This window comes from Phyllostomus discolor, chromosome 13 (assembly GCF_004126475.2).
Source record: "Phyllostomus discolor isolate MPI-MPIP mPhyDis1 chromosome 13, mPhyDis1.pri.v3, whole genome shotgun sequence".
NCBI lineage: Eukaryota > Metazoa > Chordata > Mammalia > Chiroptera > Phyllostomidae > Phyllostomus > Phyllostomus discolor.
In genome coordinates this window covers 58130306-58152777 of record NC_040915.2, presented here as the reverse complement: position 1 = coordinate 58152777, position 22472 = coordinate 58130306, and the positions used below count along the sequence as shown (strand labels likewise).

At 48.2% G+C, this 22472-nt stretch overlaps 1 protein-coding gene across 5 annotated transcripts in view; it reads left to right on the top strand.

Annotated features, from left to right (window-relative positions):
- Positions 1 to 1748: 1748 nt before the first annotated feature.
- Positions 1749 to 22472, top strand: part of PISD (phosphatidylserine decarboxylase) — a 31654-nt gene continuing 10930 nt past the window's right edge. The window contains exons 1-3 of one of the 5 annotated variants that reach the window (XM_028527382.2): positions 1749 to 1845; positions 8431 to 8510; positions 11353 to 11528. In XM_028527382.2, coding sequence (XP_028383183.1) covers positions 1781 to 1845; positions 8431 to 8510; positions 11353 to 11528 — 321 coding nt within the window. In that variant the 5' untranslated portion in view covers positions 1749 to 1780. Of the gene's footprint in view, positions 1846 to 8426; positions 8511 to 11352; positions 11529 to 22472 lie in introns of those variants that run through there. The other 4 variants (XM_028527385.1, XM_036013697.1, XM_036013700.1 and 1 more) reach the window with 4 other exon arrangements.

The window sequence follows — 22472 nt, the reverse complement described above, 5'->3', positions numbered from 1 at the left end:
GAATCAAACCGGCGATGCTTTGGCTCGAAGGCCTGTGCTCAGTCCACTAAGCTACACCAGCCAGGGCTAAGATCTTTTTTTTTTTTTTAAGAGGCCAAACAAGAGTACACATTGCATGATTCCATGTTCATATGAAATTTAAGAACAGGCTACACTAATGCATTGCTGGAAGTCAGAACAGTAATTGCCCATGGATAGCAGAGACTGTATGGAAGACAGTGAGGGAATATTTTGGGATAATGGTAAAGTTCTATATCTTGACTGGATTAATGGTTGTGTGGCTGTACACATTTATCAAACCTCGTTGAGTTATACTTAAGAATTATGCATTTCTAGCCCTAGGTGGCGTAGCTCAGTGGACTGAGCGCGGGCTGCGAACCAAAGTTTTGCAGGTTCGATTCCCAGTCAGGGCACATGCCTGGGTTGCAGGCCACGGCCCCTAGCAACCGCACATTGATGTTTTTCTCTTTCTTTCTGCCTCCCTTCCCTCTCTAAAAATAAATAAATAGAAACTTAAAAAAAAAAAGAATTATGCATTTCTGCCCTGGGTGGTATGGCTCAGTTGATTGAATTTTGGCCTGAGAACCAAAGGATCGCCAGTTCAATTCCAAGTCAGGGCACATGCCTGGGTTGCCAGCCGGTCCCTAGTAGGGGGTATACAAGAGGCAACCACACATTGATGTTTCTCTCCCTCCCTTTCTCCTTCCCTTCTCTTCTAACAATAAAATCTTTTTTAAAAAAAGAATTGTGCATTTCTGTGTATGTACAAACATACATGTTTTAATCTCTAGGGTAACTATTAAAAGATTAGTATAGAAATTATAACTAATCAGTTAACAAATGGGAAAGAATGAAATAATTAAGAAATTTGATACATCCAAAAGTAACTGAGAAAAGGGAGAAAAAGGGATATAAATGTAAGAGATTTAAATCTAAATATATGGGTAACTTAATGACAGGCCAATAGCTTCAATTAAAAGATGAATATTGGCCCTGGCTGGCATAGATCAGTGGACCGAGCGCGGGCTGCGAACCAAAGTATCGCAGGTTCGATTCCCAGTCAAGGTACATGCCTGGGTTGCAGGCCATGACCCCCAGCAACCGCACATTGATGTTTCTCTCTCTCTCTCTCTCTCTCTCCCCCCCTTCCCTCTCTAAAAATAAATAAATAAAATATTTTTAAAAAGATGAATATTGTAAGATTGAAAACAACCCAATAATATGCTGTTTACAAAAGACATGCTGTTAATTAAGGACATAGAATCTGAAGACATAATGGAAAAAGATATACAAACACTAAACAATAACAACATACATAGCATAGTTGTACTAATATCAGATATGACTAGACATTAAGGCAAACAGCATTATTAGAGACAAACGGACATTCATCATGGTAAAAAAGGGCAAATCCAGCAGGAAGACGTAACAACCTAGAATTTGCACCAACGTTAAAACATGTTAAATAAAAATTGCCAGAACTAAAAGAAATACACAAGTATATATTATATTTGGAGGTATGAACATCTTTCCACTGGCAACGCTGGGCCCAGGTTTAGCAAGAGGGAGGGAGAACCTTCTACCCGATCTGACTTTAGAATTGTCTGAAGCCCAGGGTTGATGGGGCGGGTACCTGCTAGCCGCTAGGGGGAGGAGCTAGTCGACTCCGCCCTAACGCCCCCGTGTTTCTTATTGGCTCCCTGAGCTCGAGGCGTGACGCCACAGGCGTGCACCTCTCGTGCGAAAAGGGGGCGTGGCTCACTGAGAAGGAGGAGACAAGATGGCGGCTTCCGTGGGTCAACGGTACCTGAGGTTGCTACGCTGGGTCACGCCATTGACGAGCAGGTACGGTGCTTGGGGAGCCCGTTTCAAGGAGTGGGAGGTCTGGGCCAAACTGGGGTTGGGAAAGAGGAATCGTTTCTTTATCGTCCGCTCGCCTTGGAGACGGAGCCACCCACCACATTGAGGTCAGAAGCAGGTGTGACTACCGCCGCATAGGGAGGTCCGAATTTAGTTAAGAGTCTGGTCTAAGCGCTCTCGCTTTGCTCTTTCCCGCTAGGTAATAGTGCACAAGTTACAAAAAAGAAAGGAAAGAAAAGAAAGATAGAATAAGCTGCATGCCCTGACTAGAGTTGAGGCAGGACTGGATTCCTCTCTGAGGGTTTCGTGTTCTTGGAAGGGGTGGTGTGATGTGGGAAGAGCACTGAACTGGGAGTCGGGTGGCTTTCCTGTCGGATTCTTGTTCCTTGAAGTAAGGGGTTTGGGTTCTGTGATCTCAAAGTCGTCTGTTGTGGAATTGGGGTCTTGGTTACCCTGGTGACTCCCAACTCTTGGGTTCTTAGAGCTGAAAGAGACCCGAGGGGTCAACTAAATCCAACTCTTTTTAGAGTTGGCGAAATTGAGGCCCTACCGGAGGGAAGGACTTGCTCAGTTTCATCCAGCCACTTAGTAGCAGAGGCAGGACCCCGACCCGGTTATCTTTTTCTCTCCTGCGAGGACTTTTTCGTCGGGCTGCCCACCGTGTGACCGTTTATTATTATTATCCCAAATGGCTTGGGAGCAGTTGAAACTCTCGGAAGACGGATTAAAATGTTGGTAGCTGTGACTCAGAGTCAGCTGCTTGGTGTCAGAGTCGGTGAAGGAAGGTTTGAGACGCATGATCCTTTTATGTTTCCAGCAGGGTTCGTTTTATTGGCGTTGACCAAAGCTTGCTCTATGACCAGAGGTGATCTATCATTGTAAGTTGGGAAAGTTAAGGGACACTGAATTTGGACTGAGAAGGGGTCAAGAACTGTCATTGGCCTTGACGTGAAAGCCTGACTCTCCCGTTATTAACTATTCAAAGGTAGTGGAGGTCTCTTCAGGAGGGGGCTCTGCAGTGCCCCAATAACTGATGGGGTTTGGACAGGTAGGTCTCCATGGTGTCACTGTTATTACCAGGCGTGCTGCTTGAGTCAACCGTGAGTTCTTCTAAACTGTGTCATGAGTTGGAAAGACTAAAAAATGACACTCCTAAAATATTTTCGTAAATGATGAGGAAGAGGATGTACTCACTCACTGTCATTAAAAAGGGGGAAGTCACAGTTCAGCTCCATATAGGTAGCTAAGACTAGATTTAGGTGCAGTGACTGGGAGGGATAAGGATTGGGTACAATGATATGTCTTAATTTTCAAAGGCATTACATATCAAGACAGAAAGAAACTATGTTGACACAAAACCAAAAAGATAACAGTTTCTTGAGTTTTAAGTAAATCAGCATCTGTGAGATGTATAGATAAAAAGCCTTATATTGCAGGGAAGTTTTTCAATAACTGGGTGATGTGTGACAGGTGACAGAACAAAGAGAAAACAATATCCTGGGTGATAATTTAGGGCCAGGTTTCCCAAACATGTCTGATAAAAGAATGGGGTGAATATTTATATTAGAAATAGGGATTCCCAGATCTGTCCCCACTCTGCTGCCAAATTCGGATTCAGGAGGTGTAGGTTGGGGCTGCAAGCGCCCCAGATGACTTTTAGGTTCAGGCAAGTGTGGACATAGTGCTTAGGGAGTGGTTGCTTCTGTGAGACTTGCATTGGGTAATATCTGTGGCATTCCCACCACTGCAAGTCGTGGTGCCAGACACTACAGGGTGAGTGGGACAAAGAGAGGAATTAAAAGATATATTTGAAATAGGCCTTTTAAAAAAAGATCTTTTCAGTTTAGTAGGAGAGAGAGGGATAAATAACTCACTCTACTAAATAACATAAGAAAGAATGTGAAATAAGGCTGTCTAGAGGCCTGCCAAATCATTTTTAGGACAGCTGTCCTAAAGCTGTCACAGCTTTAGAAAGCAGGAGAGGTATAACAACTATAGTTAAAATGTTACCATCAGAGGTGATGCTAATAATATTTTTATAACTGTGACAATATGGGCACAGACCAGTCAGCATGGACCCTGGTCATATGTAGACAGTTGACTTGGCCATCCCATTGTGTGCCCGACGAGTATCAGCTCTATTATTTTTAATATCTATAGTAAGATATTACTTTTAAAATACATAGTAATGTATAACCAGGTGCCAGGCCCCTGGACTGAGGGTTTTATATGATTGTCTTGTTCTTAATGAGGTGTAGGTCCTGTTTTTGCATGTGGAGAAACAGGCTTGGAATTAATTAAGAAAGTTCCTCAGGTCACACAGTTAAGAAGTGGCAGAACTGAGATTTGAGCCACGCAGTCAGACTTCAGTGCTTACTCGTGGGTTTTAATCACCTGCTTGCAGGATACCCCATGTGAGTCCCTCAGGTGGGAGGGAGATCTGGTTGATTTTATCCATTCATCGCCGTGGGGCTTAATCTCATGGTTGGGATTGTAGTCCACTGAGAAGACAGACAAACCCCTGCATTCCTACAGACATACAGACAGTGAACAAACAAGTGAATATATATAGAATCTGTTTCTTTCAGGTAGTGAAAAGTGCTAGGAAGAAAAATTAAGGAAGATGATTAAGGGAGTAGAGAGTGTGAGGGGGCAACTCTTGGGCACGAAGTGGTCAGGAAGAACCACACTGAGGAGGAATGTTTGAGTGCGGAACTGAGTGATAAGGGAGTGAGTGACATGGAGGGAGGGGCGTGCCCAGTAGAGCAGACAGCGAGTGCACAGGTGCGGAAGGGGGCACAGGTGTGGAGGAGCGAGAAAGCAGCAGGAGATCTGAGAGTTCACAAGGACTCATTACATAGGGTCTGGTCTTGTTTTCTGTCTTGGGAAGATCACTCTGACTGGTTTGTGGTGAACAGGTTTTGGAAGGGGCAAGACTAAAACAGGGGGAACAGGCTATTACAGTCAAGGGTAAGAGACCAGGTGGCTTGGGCTAGGGTTAGAGCACAGGCATACCTCGTTTCATTGTGCCTCACAGATGTTGTGTTTTTTGTTTTTAACAAACCGAAAGTAAGACCCTCCACCAGCAAAAAGATTACGACTTGCATTCTTGCGATACTTGCTTTATTGCGGTGGCCTGAAACCAAACCCACAATATCTGAGGTGTGCCTGTGATGGTTCGATGAGTGTAGGCAGATAGGATGTGTTTTGAAGGTACAGTCTTCATTCCATACCGGTGGATTTAATGTGGATGGAGAAAAAGAAAGATTTAAGAATGAGTCCTAGGGTTTTGACCTGTGTAGCTGGGTGAATGCAGGTGCCTGGTTTTTTTTCTTTTCTTTTTTGAGATAGTGTACTAATTATAGTAACACAGTTATGGTACCAGGTAAGTCCCCATGGGTGCTCTTGATAGGTGGGGCAGCAGTGATTTGAAACCCAGTTTCTTGCCGTCTTTACCACATGACTTCCCAAGGTCCACAAGTTTGCATCAAGCAGGCTGAAAGGGGAAAGCCTAGAGCTGAATGCCAGGGAAGCCTGAATGGTCCTCACCTGGTTAGAACTCAGTTTTATGGTCACGCCCTACTGCAAGGGAGGCTGGGAAGAGTAGTCTCTTGGTGCCCAGGAAGAAGAGGAAGAGGGTTTGGTAGACATCTAGATGTCGAGTGTCTGCCACAGATGAATAGCTCTGGTGGAGGAACAGGTTGATGAAGAGCTCAAGAGCATCAGGAATTCAACTGAACTCAGTTGGATCCTAGTGGATTTGTTGGGTAGCCAGTTGGAAATACGGATCTGCAGGTCTCTGAAGGAGCAGTGAGGGGATCATCATTATTTAGTTGTTTAAATGTAGGACTGGATGAGCATCTCTAGGAGGAGAGCACAGGCAGAGAAGAGGTCTGTATCCTGGCCTGGCATTCAGTTTGAAGTTAGGGAGAGACCAGAGATAGGAGGAAAAACAAGGTCCCAGAAGCCAAGTGAGGAATGTGTTTCAAGAAGGAGAGAGGGTGAGGGGGTCAACAGGTATAGACTTCCACTTACGAAACAAATGGGTCATGGGGTGCGATGTACAGCATGGTGGCTACAGTTAGCAGCACTGCATTGTGTACTGGAAAGTTGCTAAGAGAGTAAATCTTAAATGTTCTCATCAGAACAGAATAACTGTGCATGGTGATGGATATTAACTAGGCTTATTATGGTGATCATTTTGCAATATATACAAATACGAAATTATGTTGTGCACCTGAAGCTGATATGGTATTTTAATTAAACCTGGATTTTAAAAAAGAGAAAGAGATCGACTGTGTCAAGTGCTGCTGAGAGGTAAGTGGCAGGAGCCCCAAGAGACGTGCACTGGTGTTGGCAGCACGGAAGGTGGTGACCTGACAGGAGGTGACAGATAGGAGCAAAAGCCTCGCTGAGTGGGATTAGGAGGGGGTGGGAGGTGAGGACGAGGTGGCAGTGAGCATAGCTCTTTTTTAAGAGCTTGTCATGAAAGAGAGCAGAAAGTGGGTGGGAACCGAGAGAAGGACAGACACACGGTGGACGGTGTTTCTGTGAGACTGGAGAAAGTGCAGCGTGTCCAGGAGGATGGGACGGATTTGTTAGTAGGAGACAAACTGCAGTGCTGGTCTGTGTGCTCAGGCCAGGCCCTGAGGGGCAGACCCACACTCAGCACACCGCTTGAGCTGATGCATCCAGTTATGGTGGGGAGCCGATTACCTCCCATCTGTGCCCCCCAGGCCCCCAACAAGTCCTGCTCAACAGTCTGCAAACATGCTTTTGTTAGTCAGGGGTTTCGGCATTATCTAGGCAAGCAGAGTGTAGCTGTGCACAGAACACAACAATGTGCCCTGCAGTCGGCTCTTCCCCTTGTTCTTGCTCTGTGCGGCTTAGGCTTTTAGCTTTCGTGGTGGGAGGACGCAGTCTGAGAGGTGAGCGTTGTTCTGGGCTGAAAGCACATTCACATGGAAGCAGAAGCTTTGTGTTCACAGCTGTGCATCTTTCTGGCCAGGGGGGTGGTGGTTGCAGCCCCTGCTTTTTCTCCACACAGACCTGTTTGCCTGTAGGAGGATCAGATTCATCCCATTAGCCATATTTGCACTGGGCTGTGAAGACGTTAAGTCCAGGGAATTCCGTGTGAGGAAAGGAAGGTGCCAGAATCTGATGATGCTTATGGGGCATCTATGTAAGACATAAACACCATGCAAGTAAGTGTTACTGCATGAAAATTGTAGATGCAGTTTTGTCTTCCACAAAACTAGGGGTTTGGGCCCCTAGTTTTACATTTATTACATTTATAATAAATTATTATTTCTATCATAAAGGGCTGCAAGGAAAAAAGAAACCATTACTGACAAGGCTATCGTGTTTTTACTTTAGATTTCAGGTCAACATTTGGGGAAACTGAAGCACTGTCTGAATTAAAAGCGGGATGTTTGCTTTTTAATTAAGGGGAGACAATCCCATTGTTAACTAGAAATTCATTAGTGCTTTACTTGCTGGTGTGGTCACTTACTGCCACTGGGGATGTGTCCAGTTTCCTCCTGCGAAGAGGAAACAAGTAAATCAGAAGTATTTTCTCAGGGCTTCAAGTTATGAAAATAATTGGTCATTTTCTGTCTCAGAACAATTGAAACCTGTTCATTCTGTCAAAGTAGCTTTTGTGGCAAAGTAGCCACAAAAGATAATCCAGAAATTCTAAACCAGTTGAGCCTTCCAGACTTGAAGTAGATTAGACTAGTTCAGCGTGGTTTGTTTATGGCCTTTTTTCCAGGACGACTATTTGAGATGTAGAATTGTAGCCACCTGCAGGAAGGACTCTACCGAGCAGGGGTGGGATGTCTTTAAGGCCGCACACGACTCCTCTTCTGTGGTGCGGAAATGAGGCTCTGCATCGCAGTGCTGGCCTGCCTGCTTGTTACGGTCTTATGTGCAATTAAGAAACAGTATTTTTTATTGTGAAATTGTTTCAGATTTACTGAACGTTATAAAAATAATACATAGAATTCCCAAACTCCCTTTAGCTGGACTCCCTAAATGTTAACTCTATTTGCTTTATCCTTCCTCCTTCTTCCTCTCCTTCTTTTTAAATTGACTTTTTCAGAGAGTGAGAGAGAGAGTGCGAGAGAGAAATTGAGTTGTCATCGCACTTACTTATGCACTCATTGGTTGCTTTTTTTGTATGTGCCATGACTGGGGATCAAACTCACAACCTTGGAGTATTGGGATGACACTCAGACTAACTGAGCTACCTGGCCAGGGCCTCTCTTTCAGGGTGTGTGTGTGTGTGTGTGTGTGTGAGAGAGAGAGAGAGCAGATGTACTTGTTTTTCTGAAGCACTTGAGTAAGTTACAGACTTGGTAGCCCTTGACCTTTAAACATTTCAGCTTTTTTCCTACAAGGGCATTTTCTCACATCACCACAGGACAATGGTCGAAGCCAGGAAATAGCACTGTGACATCGATGCAGCACTGCCGTTGAATCTGTAGACTGTGTGCACATTTTGCCGTTGAGCTACTAATTAGTTTTAATTTTATGGAAAATGTGAAATGGTTCTTTTTTTCTTGATTGCAGCCTGTATCACTGTGAGAACCCTGCCCTGAGCCATTGCCTGCAGTCCTTAAGGAAGCTTCCCCTCAGAGCCTTTTCTACCAGTAAGTAACACTGGGGGGCGGGTTGGCCTGGCACATCAGTACCCCGGGGTAAACAGAGCACCTGCTCCAGGGAGCGTTCGGAGTGTTCGTCAGGGTTAAGTGAGTTCATGCCTGTGCGGGGCTTACGGTGCCTGGCATGTAGTTTTCACCGAAGCATTAGCTGTGGTTCTCAGTGTTTTCACTGGCGCAGAGTAGTCTGCTGTGTGACTGCACCATTTAGTGTTGGGTGTTCTTTTCTAGTCTTTTCTACGGCAGCTGATTCTGTAGTAACGTATCTTGGTGCATCTCCAGGATATATTTGTAAAGGTGGAATGACTGAATCAAAAGGTTTATGTGTTTAAATACAGTTTGGTATTTACGCCAACTCGCTCTTCAAAGAGGGTCATCCCAGTTTGCCCGCGCACGAGCAGGAGGTGCTCGTGGAGTACGTCGGTGCCCCACACTGTGGGCTGTGAACTGTTTCGATCTTGTAAGCAGCTGTTTCAGCCCTTTTGAAAATGTGTATTGTCTCTGTTATCTAAATACCCTTTTTTTCATCATACCAAAAGCTTATGTGTAACTGCCCAATAAGAGTACCTGGGGAATGAAGTGAGGTGGTTACTGTGACTGGAAACAAAAAGCTTATTGTAGTTAATAGGAGGACATCTGGATGTTGTTTGATTAGGACTCGAATGCTGGAACGTGTAGGAATTGTGTGAAAGATGGAGGTGGGAACCTCAGAAATCAGGCTGCAATCTTGGAGTTGCAGAAAAGCTGTGCTTTCATAAAGTGACAGGCCCAGCAGAGCCGTGGTCGGGAGTGGAGGGTGCTGTCTGCTTGGAGGAGGCATGAGAAAGAGACCTGTGATTGATGGAAAGACTCGTGCAACCACACAGCATGCGCAGGGTGGGACTAGTCTGGGGTCTGGGCTTAGTGCAGGGAGGGTACAACAGTTCTCTCATCGCCACATATTTCAGAATGAGAGAATTTTTTTCTTGCCTTTTGACGAGTCTTTCTTGGTCATCAGAGGTAGAACATTTAGTTATCAAGTACTAAGGCTTCATTAGGAATGATTAGAAGGCGAAAGAGACTGATGACATCCTTACTTGCTCATTGATAAAAGAAACAGCAACAACGAAACCATGTTGGAGGAACAGTGACGGAGGGAGCAGGGTGACTGCCTCTCGTTGGAAGTGAGAGGCAGCACGGAGGGTGTGCTCTTGGGCTTTGCACAGGCTATCGAGAATTCAGCTCTTAAGGTGCTGTCTTAATAACAGTTTTATTGAGACAGAACTCACGTACCATAAAATTCACCCTTTTAAGTATGTAGTTCAGTGGTTTTTAGTATGTTTGCAGAGTTGTGCAAGTGTCTCCTCTACTTTTGGAACATTTTATTCCCTGCTCACCACGCCGTGAACACCCGACCCATCGGGCTGTCACCCCTCACTCTCCTACCTCCAGCCCCAGGCAGGCACGCACGCACTTTCCGTCTCCGAGGCGTTTCCTGCACTGGACACCTCGTGCAAACGCACTCGCAGTGCACAGCGTTCTGTGGCTGGCTGCTCCTGCGTAGTGTTTTCAGGGTTCGTGTTTAGCACGTGACAGTGCTTCATTCCTTTGTTTTACCAGAGAATAGGTGTGTCTTTCCCTTCTTTTAGGTACATCCCTCAGAGCAGAACGGCTGGGTCGTGTGGTGATTTTAGGGTTTACGCTGTGTGAACCAACACCCCGGGTCTCAAAGGGGCCGCCTCACATCGCAGTCCCACCAGCGTGTGCACGAGTGTTCAGGTTTCCCCACGTCCTTCCAAAACTTACCTTTTTGAGTACACCCATCCCAGTGCGTGTGAAGTGGTATCTCACTGTGGACTTGATTTGCATTTCCCTGATGACTCGTGTGCTGTGTTGACTTGCTAGGGCTGCTCTAACAAAGTGTCACACGTCACGTGGCTTAAACAATAGAAATGTATCCTTTCACAGTTCTGGGCGTGGTTGCCTCCTTCCGAGGGCTGTGAGGGAAAATTGTCCCATGCCACGTGTCCAGCTTCTGATGGTTTGCTGGCAGTCTTGGGCTTCCTTGGCTTGCAGGTGTGTCTCCCCGGCCTCTGCCTTCATCTTCACATGGCGTTCTCCCTGTGTGCATGTCTGTGTCCAAATCTCCCCGTTTTGTAAGGACACCAGTCATATTGGATTGGGGCTCACTGTGATGCCTTTATTTTAACGTGTTTGTCTCTGAGCTACTGGGGGTTAGGGTTTCAGAATACAAATTTTGAGAGGGCACAGTTCAACCCATAACAGATATTGAACATCATTTCGTGTGCTCTTCGGCCATGTGTCGGTCTTCTTTGGAGGTGTGTCTTTTAAAATCCTTTGTACATTTTTAAATTGGGTTGTTACACTGTAAGAGCTTATGGGATTTTGTATCTGAGAATTGTGGTGTCCAATGAGAATTGGACCTGCATTGTTAAAGTAAGAGCAGAGAGCCCTGCGTGAGAAATGGTGCCTGGCCCTGAGTCCTGGGCCTGTGGGTGGCCAGCGGGGCAGCCTTGATGAGTTTCTTGACGTCTTTGCTATTCAGTGTTTTCTTAAATTCTGTGACTACAGTGGCAGTAAAGGTACAATACATTGTAGTTTCATAGGAAAGATGCTTGTCCCTTGCTAACTGATAGAATTTGGAGACAGAAGGGTCTCAGTAATGACCCAGGGTTACACCTACCTGTGAGGTCCTCCAGGGTCCAGTCGCCTTTACGGGGGCTTCTGGGATACACTGACTTTCCCCTGGCCCCCTGTTGGTGCTGTGTGTGTGTGACTCACTGCTGTCCTTTTTCCCAGGCTCAACATTTTCCTGTTCTTGTTGTTGTTGCAGATGCCAGAAAAGTCCACACTGCCCCTGTTCGAATCTTGTTCCTGTTCCGCCCCCTGCCCTTTCTGTTTGTGACTGGCGGCGGCTATGCGGGGTACCGGCAGTATGAGAAGTACAGGGAGCGGGAGCTGGAGAAGCTGGGACGGGACATTCCGCCCAAACTCGCTAGTCACTGGGAGGTAGGAATAAGATGGAACCACCTTGGTTTCTCTCGCGGCACGACTGCCTGTCACGTTTTAAATGCCCCAAAGTTTAAGTGTTTGAAAATGTGAAATATGCTTTCTTGGAGCTCTTGTCTCCAATGGGCTTTTGGCCGGATACAGAAGTTGTATCTTCAGCGTCACGCCAGGCTTCCCTTCTGTCCCCAGACCTACCCCTGGTCTCCCCACGGGCGAAATTTCTCTGAGGAGAAATTTCCTGCTGTTGAAATCCTCAGAGTTCGTGCCTGGTACGAGTTGGGGCTGGCATCCTGGCCCCTCACGCCCTTCTCAGTCTGAGGATGAGCTGAAATGGCTGGACTGTTGGGATGTGGCTAAGTTCTCACCAGGAACCAGACTGAAATAATCCAAGTCCTTTATCGTTATTTCTCAGAAGCCTCCCCCCACCGCCCATAGGGCCACGTGGGCAAGGGGCGGGCTTCAGTGTCGCTGAACCGCACGTGATGCACGATGAGCCCTTTACTCGTCTGTGCTTCCGGGGCCCAGGACCGCACCCGACTCAGAGCAGACATTCAGTAAATACTGAAACTGAAGTGTAAAGGTGTACATTTAAAAATCACCTTCTTTGCAGCCACAATTTAACAAACGAAAAGCCTGAAATATCAATAGATTTTGGTAGCCTGGGCAAAAGAGAGGACGCAAATAAAGATACTAGGGTATCTGAAAGGATGCATTGGGTCTCCTCATGGACATGGACGTTCCGTATTGGTAATCAGCTCAGCTGAATCCAGTGGCCAGGGCATCTGACTCCTGAAGGTGAGTCCCAGTGTGCTCCTCAGTAGCTGTGAGAGCTAGGATGTGTCACTTTCACCTGGTCCTCTGTGTCTCCGGCTGTAAAACAGTGGGCTGGATTGGAACATGCCTCCGAGACTCCTTCCCACTCTAACGTGGTTTACCTAAGAATTGGTGTTACGTGCTACATATCGTAGGCTTCCCCAGTTTTGACTTTGGTTTCGACCCTCTTCCTCCAGTGGAAACCAGTATAAGGATCTCGTTTGATTTCCAACAGTCCTGTAAAGCTGTGACTTAGGCACCTGGCTGTGTAGATCTGGACGTGCCATTATTCTGAGAAGTGTCTGTGTGCTCGTGGGCCTACGTTTGGCCTGTGGGTATGCCTTGTACTTCACAATAACCTGCTTCAGACCAAGAAAAACAAAAGGCTTTCTGTCTTCCAGTATTATAGCACAAATCCTTTGGCAAAGGGTGATTACATTGTATGTGAGGCACACTTACAAAGCATGCTCTGCTCTGTTTACTTTCTATGACAGGAATAATTTCCTCTGTAGACATAATCTTTTCCTTTAAACCAGTAAAGTATTTGTGACGCTGATCAACCGTACTCACGAGTCAAACCCAAACCGGCTTCTCTGTCCCCGGCGGTTGCCAGCTGACTCACCCTGGGACGAGCTTGCATGCTTTCAGGAAACCCCCGCTCATCTCAAGGGTGTCCCGAGAGAATCCACATTTGGAAGAAATTTGCTACTTCCAAAATCAGAAAAGACCAATGTCAGTAGTTGTTTTGTTTCTTTTAGAATCCACTGTTTGTATACTTGGGATTACTGTCATATGTGAGTCAGTTCCTGAAAGGCGATTGTTTGTAATGAGGACAGGGCTGATTGGTTCCTAAGTTCTCGGTCCTGGACAGTGACAGGAGCCTGGAGTGGGGAGGCCTAGTACAGCATGAGGCCTGAAGCCCTTCTGGTAAAGAGCTGGACTTAAGATAGATACCATTCCTTTTTTTTTTAAGAGTTTATTTATTTATTTTTAGAGAGAAGGAAGGGAGAAAGAGAGGGAGAGATCATTAATGTACAATAGACACATCGATAGGTAGCCTCTTGCACACCCCCACCTGGGGACCTGGCCCACAGCCCAGGCGTGTGCCCTGACTGGGAATCCAACCGGTGACCTTTTGGTTCACCGGCTGGTGCTCAATCCACTGAGCCACACCAGCCAGGGCTAGCTACCGTTCTATTGGTTGAATAAAATGGCCAAGGGACTACTCCTGATTTTCAAAATAGGGGAAATGGTCTGGACTCCCGAGTGGACATTGTAAGACTTCAGGGCAGGCAGAGGGAGAGTTCAAAACTGGCGGCTGGGGGCTGGATCTTAGTCCCACCCCGACCCCACCTAATCACTGTCACCTTGTATGGAAAACGAGACAGTACAGCAACCTGGCTGATCACTGAAATGTTAGGAAACCTGAGGTCTTGTGGATTCTTTGGGCTCCTCCCAAGTGTGTGAGCAAGGCCCAAGATCTTTGTTTTTAAAAAGCCCCCTAGGAGCCCTGACCTCTGTGGCTCAGTTGGTTGGACGTCCTCCCATGAAGCAAGAGGTCACCGGTTTGATCCCTGGTAGAGCACATGCCTAGGCTGTGAGTTCAGTCCCTGGTCGGGGCCTGTAGGAGAGGCAGCCGATTGGCGTTTCTTTCTTGCATCAGATGTTTCTCTCTCCATCTCCTTCCTCCCTTCCCTTTCTCTAAAAATAAATCAATAATTTTTAAAAAACCCCGTAGGCGATTTCTGATGACAAGCCAGATTTTGGAGCCATGGCAAGATGAGCCGTGCATTCCCTTCAGGGCTTTGTGTTTAAGTGGCACGTGGAAACTTCTGGTGGTGATTTGGCTGGAATGTAGTCCCTTCATATCCCTGAGATCTGGTCGGACATCTCGAGAGCTGAAAAGAGAAGACAAGCTGGTAGTTACTGCTGAGAGGAGCCCTTGGGATCAGCGGCTCGGCCGAGGTAATTGGATGATTTTTTACCAGACAGCGTTTTCCGGGTTTCCAGGAGATAGATGCGGCCGAGCGGCGGGCGGTGTGACTTTTCCCACACTTCATGAAGCCTCCCTCCTGGCCCCTGTTGGTCAGGATGCCAGCAGGGGTCTTTGTTCCCCTTTCCCACTTGTAAATAAATGTCTCTTGTGCCGCAGAAACATCTGGTTTGTCCCCTGGCATCAAAATTCTTTTTTTTTTTTTCCTTTTTTTTTTTTTTTTTTTTAATTTCAATCATTGTTCAAGTACAGTTTTCTCCCCCCTACTCCCGTTCCAGCCCCTCCACCCAACCCTCCGGCATCAAAATTCTTAAGAGGATAGTCATAATACTGTATGGTGAAGAGCGTTGTGTAGTTTTTCCGAACCCTTTCACTTACAGCAGCTGGCTGAGGTGGGCAGGGCAAACGTTAGAGCCATTTTACAGAAGGAAAGACCAGTGAGTAGCAGAGTGGAATCCCGAGTGAGATCTGCTGACCCCAAATCCCATGCCCGTAGAACAACATCAGGTGACTAGTAAAAGCTGCTCCTAGTGCAGAAGTGACACAGTGGCAGCAAGAGGTGGAGGTGACGGCCTGTGCGCCAGGGCTGCTTGTGTGTTTGCCACCTCCCAGTCCCGAGGGCCCTTGCTGGTTAAACCGCGGTGCGTGTGAGCATGTGCACTGGAAAAATTGCCTGTGGGGCCGCAGGTGAGCGTTCACGGGAGGCCTCCTTCCCGCACCCTAGCGCTCTTGCAGAGTTTATACCGGTATCCCTCCTTTATTGACATAGAATTCCTGTTTTTGTAGTGGTATAGAAGAAACCACAGCACCATTTATATTATGTATAAATTATGTTATTTTCCATGTGAACAGCTGTAAACACACTTCTGCTCACTCCTGTATTCTGGATAACTGCACCCATATCAGATAGGTTTATTTGCAAATGTTTTCTCTCATTCTGTGGATTGTCTCTTCACTCTTCCCCCTCCCAGTGCCAGCCATCTCTACCAGGTGTTAATTAGGTTATGAAAGCATTCAGAGGCGCTGGGCAAAGGTCATGGTCAGGAATGTGGAATCCACACTGGGTCCTCCTCAGTGGTACTTACATCACCACTCGTGTTTGAGTTCCTGTAATTATGAGAAAGTAGTTGAAAAGCAGAGAAGCTGCCAGCACCATGGAACCCCAGGGACGCTCCCTTTCTGCACACTGGCACACTTGCAGTGCTGGTAGTTACCTCTTTGAAGCAGCCCAGCCGTGCCCGGAGGGGTGAGAGCGCCGAGGCGTCCAGCTGGCAGCTCCCCTCGCTGCGCTGCGCTCGCTCCTCCTTCGCCCGCACAGCTGGCGCTCACACGCCCTGGAGCCCTGGGTGTCGCTCTCTCACTCCCTGGATGATGTCTTTTTTCAGCCCTCACTCAGGGATATTTGTATTGATTTTTAGAGAGGGAGGAAGGAGTGGGGAGAGAGAGAAACACTGATGTGAAAGAGACATCGATCGGTCGCCCCATATGCATCCCGAGTGGGGATCGAACCCACAACCTGAGCATGTGCCCTGGCTGGGAATCGAACCAGCCACCTTTTGCCGCACAGGACAAGGCTTCAGCTAACTGAGCCACCCAGGCAGGGCTTGATAATATCTTTTGATGCACAAAAGTTTTTTTATTTTGATGAAGTCCAGTTTATTTTTATTCTTACTGCCTATGTTTTTGGTGTGATATCCAAGAACTCATTGCTGAATCCAATGTCCTAAAGATTCTCTTCTGTTTTCCTCTAAGAGCTTCATCCTTTTAAGTTTTATGTTTGTGTTTCATTCATTTTGAGTTAAAACTTTTTTGAGGTGTAGGATCAGGGTCCAGTCCCACTCTCCTGCATGTGGGCGTCCGGTCTCCCAGCACTGACGTGGAAGGGCGGTCTTTCACCCGGAACGGTGTTGGCGCCTCGTGACCGGTCTCCGTCCCTTTAAGTCACAGAGTGGTGAGACACCGAGGGAACCTAGGAGAACAGGGAGGGTGCTCGTCGTTCCCACCCCTTCTCATCACGGCCGACTGCATCCTCATGGGCCTTATTTTTTACATGTTCACGTCCTGTCTTTGTCTGTTTTACATGGATGCATACCTGGTTTTTTGTCTTGCCCTTTTTGCTGTATACATACTGCTCTATGTGATGATTTTTCAAGACTGCATGAAAGCACTTTAAGTGGCTCTATCGCCACAGTTGATTCTGGTGCATTGGTGGCCTTTGCCACTGTGGATAATGTTTTAGAGCATATCTTGGCACGTGGGCCTTTTCCTTAGGGTGAATGCCCAGGTGTAGAATTGTTGTCTGAAAGCATGTGGACACCTATGCGATTTATGCTATGCATTTGGCTTCTAGAACAATTGTACATTTGCAGTTGGTATTCTCGAATACACGGACCTCACTGAATAGTAGCAAAACAAAAGTTGTCATAGATGAACATGATTCCTTTCTTCTTGAGTTCACTTACTCATTCAACAAACCTTTGAACTCCTGTATGCCAGGCCCTGTTGAGGTGCTGGGGATCCACTCATGGATAGAACCAGAGTTTCTGTCCTTACTGGTGGGTGAAGATGCTGTGGAGAAAACTTAAACAGGTGAAGGGCACTGATGTCCTGGGCTGGGACTGAGGCAGCCGGGGAAGGAAGGCCTTACTTGGTATACGAGTAGAGACTGCAGGAGCAGAAGGACGAGCCAAGGCCATTGAGGGGAGAGTGGTCCAGGCTGAGGCTTGAGATGGACAGCGTATGTCCGCCGCTGTTGAGGAAGAGCAAAGAACCCACGTGGCTGAAGGTGCAGAGGGCAGAGAGGTGGGAAGGCTGGAGGGCCTCATCACACCCAGCCTGCCTTCTGAGTGAGGGCTGAGTGATTGGGGTTCTGATCCGATCATTCTGGCTACTGTGGAGACAGACCCGGGTGCAGGGGCCTTGTTGGGAGGCTCTGACAGTATCCCAGCAAGAGAAAGTGGGGTGGGTATCAGGGTGGGAGCAGGGGAAGGGGGGAGGGACTGAGTTCTGGATGTTCTGAAAGGAGAGTGGACAGGGGGCAGGGATGGGTAGGAGGCGGGGGGGAGGGGAAGGGAAATGGGAAACCTGCCTGTTCCTCGGGGCTGCCCAGACCTGGTGCTTGGTCTTCGGGAGGAGGGCGGTTGCCCCAGGGGCCTCCATGGAGAACAGCAACAGCAGGAATAGGACAGCAGGAACAGGCTGGGAGGCAGCCAGGTGTGCCTGGAGCTGTGGCTGTTTTGCATTTGTGTGGCACTTGTGATTTCAAATATGCTGTCCTCTTATCCCTGTAAGTCAAAAAGGGGGAACAAAGCCTTCGTAAGCACTTGTTAACAGGAGGGGCAGAAGGTGTGTGGCAGCTGTAACCCTGAAGTTGCTGGGTGACGTCAGGTGTGCTGGGGAGTGCCCAGCTGTGCGGCTCGGTGACTCCAGGGTTTCCTGCGAGCGTCCAGGTGATTGCAGTTCCACACAGGACGGCCTCTGGTGACAGATTCCCCTTGGTGTCTGGCGTTTCCACTGTGTCCTCTCCTCCTTGACCTGAGGACAGAGGAGCATGTGGTGGGAATGCTAGCCTATGGCAACGGGGGCCCTTTGAGAAGAAGCAGCCCACACGGCCTTCCTGCCAGCCTCGGAGGGGACTGCATGGTGGGGGACGGCCTGTGGCTGCAGAGTGAGCTGGCAGCCGCCTTTCCCATCAGGCACGAGGAGCTCGCTCTCCAACACCAGCACCCAGTCTGGAGCGGCAGTCAAGGGCTGGTCACGCCCCTGGCTCAGCGGTCGCTCCTGGGTTCCCCCGAGTGAAGCAGCAGCAGCTGCGTGGGCACCTTGAGGGCAGGCCCGGCTTGCTGTGCTGCAGCGCTCCGTGGGGAGCTTGGTTTCTCTCCCTAGTCAGAGAATCCAGAGGGTTTTCTGTGGTTGGAAGCCAGGTCTTCCCGTTCTTTTATTGTGAACATTGAACACAGTAGAAAAGTTGAGGGGATAGTTGTCATCCACACACACCCTTGACTGAATGGTGGTTAATGGCGTATCACATCTGCTTTATCTCTGCGTATGTTATTTTTCCCTGAACCATTTGCAGCTATATTGCAGACATTATGAAACCTCACCCCTAAATACATCAGTACACTTTTGAGTGTAATAACCCAGTTTTGTTCACTGTAGCCCAGCCATGGGAGGCTCGCAGGGGGTCTTGCAGGGGTGCCCGAGCTGTCTGGGGAGCCGCACGTTGATGACAGTTCTGTGTGTGAGTGAGGGCTCCGCACTCGCTCCCTGCGTTGCCACCGCTTTTTCACTTCGTGCCTCAGTTCAGAATTGTTAGAGACGCCTGGAGCAGCATTCCAGGTCAGGCAAAGGTGGACAGACAGACCAGCCCGAACCTTCTCCCATGTCGCCCCATGTTCCCGTCCCCCTCCCCGGCTGTCCCGAGCCCCGTCGGCCCTCACACAGCTGGACAGTCGTGAACATATTCTGCACGTTTTTAAACTTTCTATAATTACTGACTTTATCATTCTCATCGCTAAACAGGCTGCTATTAACTTCCTCATGAAGTTGTTCAGTGAGAATGATGTATGTGTAAATACCTGGTCCCACGCTGGCAGGGAGTAGAGATTCAGTGAATAGTATCTTTCTTCCCTAAATAGGTGTTGAGAGAACAATTGTGGATGTTAAAATGGGCAAATAGATTGGCAGGGAAATCAAGCTCCCTGGCTGCTCAGTGCCGTTTACTTACAGCTCAGCTCTGTCCTCAAGGAATCTGCTGGTTCTGGGACAGGAGCAGGTCTCAGAGGACCGCAGGCCCCTTCTCTCCGCTGCCTGTGGCAGCCACTCTTCCTGGGAGCCCAGGCCCCTTGCTTCAGCCTTGGCCTCCCCATGCCTCCCCCAGCCTGGGGACAGTTCTGAGCTGCACCACGTGGGGACTGCCTCCTGTGGCTTTGAGCAGCCAGCATGTAGGGAACGGAGGACTCCACCTGACGGTGAGGACAAGACGAGGCTGTGCTCAGGGCTGCAAGGAGTCCAGGGCAGCTGACTGAGAAGCCTTCTTGTGGGCTTGCTCCGCTTCGGAGTACCTTGTCACCCCCCCCCCCCTTTATCTTATTAAGCTATAAAACATACAGTAAAATTCACTCATTAAAAATTTTTCCAGCCCTGGCTGGTGTGGCTCAGTGGATTGAGCATGGGCTGCGAACCAAATGGTTGCCAGTTGGATTCCCAGTCAGGGCACACGCCTGGGTTGCAGGCCAGGTCCCTCGTGGGGAGCGTGTGAGAGGCAACCACACATTGATATATCTCTCCCCCTCTTCTTCTCTTCCCCTCTCTCTAAAAATAAATAAATAAAATCTTTAAAAAAATTTTTTCCCAATTACAGTTGACATGCAGTAATCCTTCAAGTATTCACCATAGTGATCAGACATTTGGATAACTTACGAAGTGATCACTCTAGGTCTAGTACCTGCCTGACACCGTGTGTGGTTATTACAGTGTTGCTGACTAGGCTCCTTATGTCGTACTTGACATCCCCATGACTGTTTGTATCACAGGCAGTGTGTACTTTTTAATCCCTTCCCTCCGTTACCCATTCCCCAAGCCCCCCTCCCATCTGGCAGCCTTCAAAATGTTCTCTGTATCTATTAGTTTGTTTTCTGTTGGTTTTTTTATTTTTTTAATTCCATATATAAGTGAAATCATACGGCATTTGTCTTTTTCTGTCTTTTCACTGAGCATAATAACCTCTGGGTCCATCCAAGTTGTCACAAATGGTGAGATTTCATTTGTTTTTATGGCTGAGTAATATGCCAATGTATGATGTTCCACACCTGTATCCAATCATCTGCCGATGGACACTTAATTACTTTCATATCTTGGTGATTGTATATAAAATGCTGCAGCGAAAACAGAGGTGCATGTATCTTTGCAAATTAGTGTTTTGGGTTGCCTTAAATAAATGCCCGGCAGTGGAACACTGTGGTTCTGTTTCTAAGTTTTCGAGGAACGTCCATGCTGTTTCCCACGGTGGCTGCACCAATGCGCAGTCCTGCCGAGCGTGCGTGAGGGTTCCCTTTTCTCCACGTCCTCCCCAGGACCTGTTTGTTGATTCATAAACGATAGCCATTCGGACAGGTGGGAGATGACATTTCATTATGGTTTTAATTGGCATTTCCCTGATGATTAGTGACATTAAACATCTTTTCATATGTCTCTTGACCATCTGTATATCCCCTTTGGGAAAAGGTCTATTCAGGTCCTGTGCCCATTTTTTAATCAGTTTTTTTGTTTGTTTGTTTTATCGTTTTGGTGTTAAGTTGCATGAGTTCCTTACATATTTTGGATAGTAACTCCTTATTGGTTGTGTCATTAGCAAATATCTCCTCCCGTTTAATAGGTTGTCTTTTTGTTCTGTGTTGATGGTTTCAGTTGCTGTGCAAAAACTCTTTAGTTTGAGGTTGTCCTGTTTGTTCTTTTGTTTCCCTTGCAGGAGGAGACCTGTCCAAAAAGATACATTAACTAAGAGTGATGTCAGAGAGTTTGCTGCCTGTGTGTTCTTCTGGGAATGTTACAGTTTCATGTCTTATCTTTATGTCTTTAATCCATTTTGAGTTTATTCTTGTGTATGCACCTTGTTTTCTTCATCCTGCTGGAGGCCACTGAGGGGCTCTGTGTGAGCCTGGGGGCATGAGAAGTCCCGGGGAGCGGGGGGGGGGGGGGCGGCTGATAGGACTGCTAAGGAGCATTTGCTAACACTGGCCTTCCTCAAGGGGCCCCACTGGCCCACAAGGAATGAGAATTATCCAGTGCACCTGCCACCCTTGTCCCACCTCACCTTGTCCCCTGGCACTACTCGTCAGGGAGCTGCAGTGGGTTGGCCTGGAGGGGGAGTTTGTCCACGGGTGTTGGCGGCCAGATGGCCTGGGGCCTGCAGAGCCTCTTGGCGGTGCTAGGTGGCGCTCCCACCCACGGGGATCCAAACAAGGCAGGAGGACTGGAAACTAAGGACCCAGTGGGCGGAAGGGGCCCATTCAGGGTGGGAAAGTAGACTTATTAGCGTTTTAATTTTTCCCAGAAATGATTTGTTGTCTGGAATCTGGAAGGCATTTCCCTCCTGAAACAGGTGGTGGGGGTCAGGTTAGAAGGCCAAGAGGGCTGACCTTGGACTGGTTTGTGATTCTAAACACCCATCACCGGAGAGGCTTTGAGTGGCCATAAAGGAACCTTGGAAGATGGCATGAAGCTGCCTGATTGGTCATTTTCCAAGGGAGAGTGTCGGTGCCAGAGGCCGCTCAGCAAGTGAGAAGCTGAGCTTTTGATCCACAGACTTGTTTCCCCCTCTGGTCTCGGTGGGCTGGGCCTGGTCTGGAAGTCCTGGAGGCTTTGGGGGGCGGGGGGTTGGAGTGGTCCTGCAGGATCTTTCTGCTTCTGGCATTTTGTGTTGCTAAGATTTTGTGTCAACATCTTCTTGTGCTTCAGTGTCTTTTTATCCCGTCTCACGTGGTGTTTGCTTGGAGCTTTGGGGTGAGGAGGAGTCTGAAATCCCACTTGGGCCCCCAGGGCTGGAGCCCCGCGTGGATCGCCCCTCCTCTCTGCTCCCGTTGGTGCACTCCAGGTGTGGAATATCACGGAAGTCCTTGGGGTAGGACGCCCCCCCCCCATTGTCTCCCGTTCTCCCCCCTGTGGCAGCCCACGTCTGTAGGTTGTCATGGAGAAGTTGCTTGGGCTGGATCCAAAGGAAGACAAGTATGTGGCCTGTGTCTGCACGCCAGTGCGTACTGTTCTAGGCTGCCCCAGCCCAGCCACCCATCTCTTCGCAAGCCCTGGAGGCACTCTCTACCTTCCTAAACATTGCCTTAGACACTACATTCTCCGTGGAAGAGATGGGGTTGGGTTTTGTTCCGAAGCCTGAGCACGAAGAATGAGCCTCTGAGGCAGCGTGACCACTGGGTGGCAGGCTGCCCCGGGCGTGGCCTGCATAGCCAGGGACCTGGCCCCCTTTCTTTGGCCGAACAGTCTTCCCTGTCAGACCTTCCCCCGTAAAAAATGTTAGGGTGCTTCACTGCATCCCATGCGGGTTGCTGGGCGTGCGGGTGGGGTGCTGGCCCCACAGGTTAGGGCTCTTCTATCTAGTCGGGTAGAAAGACAGGGCACATAGG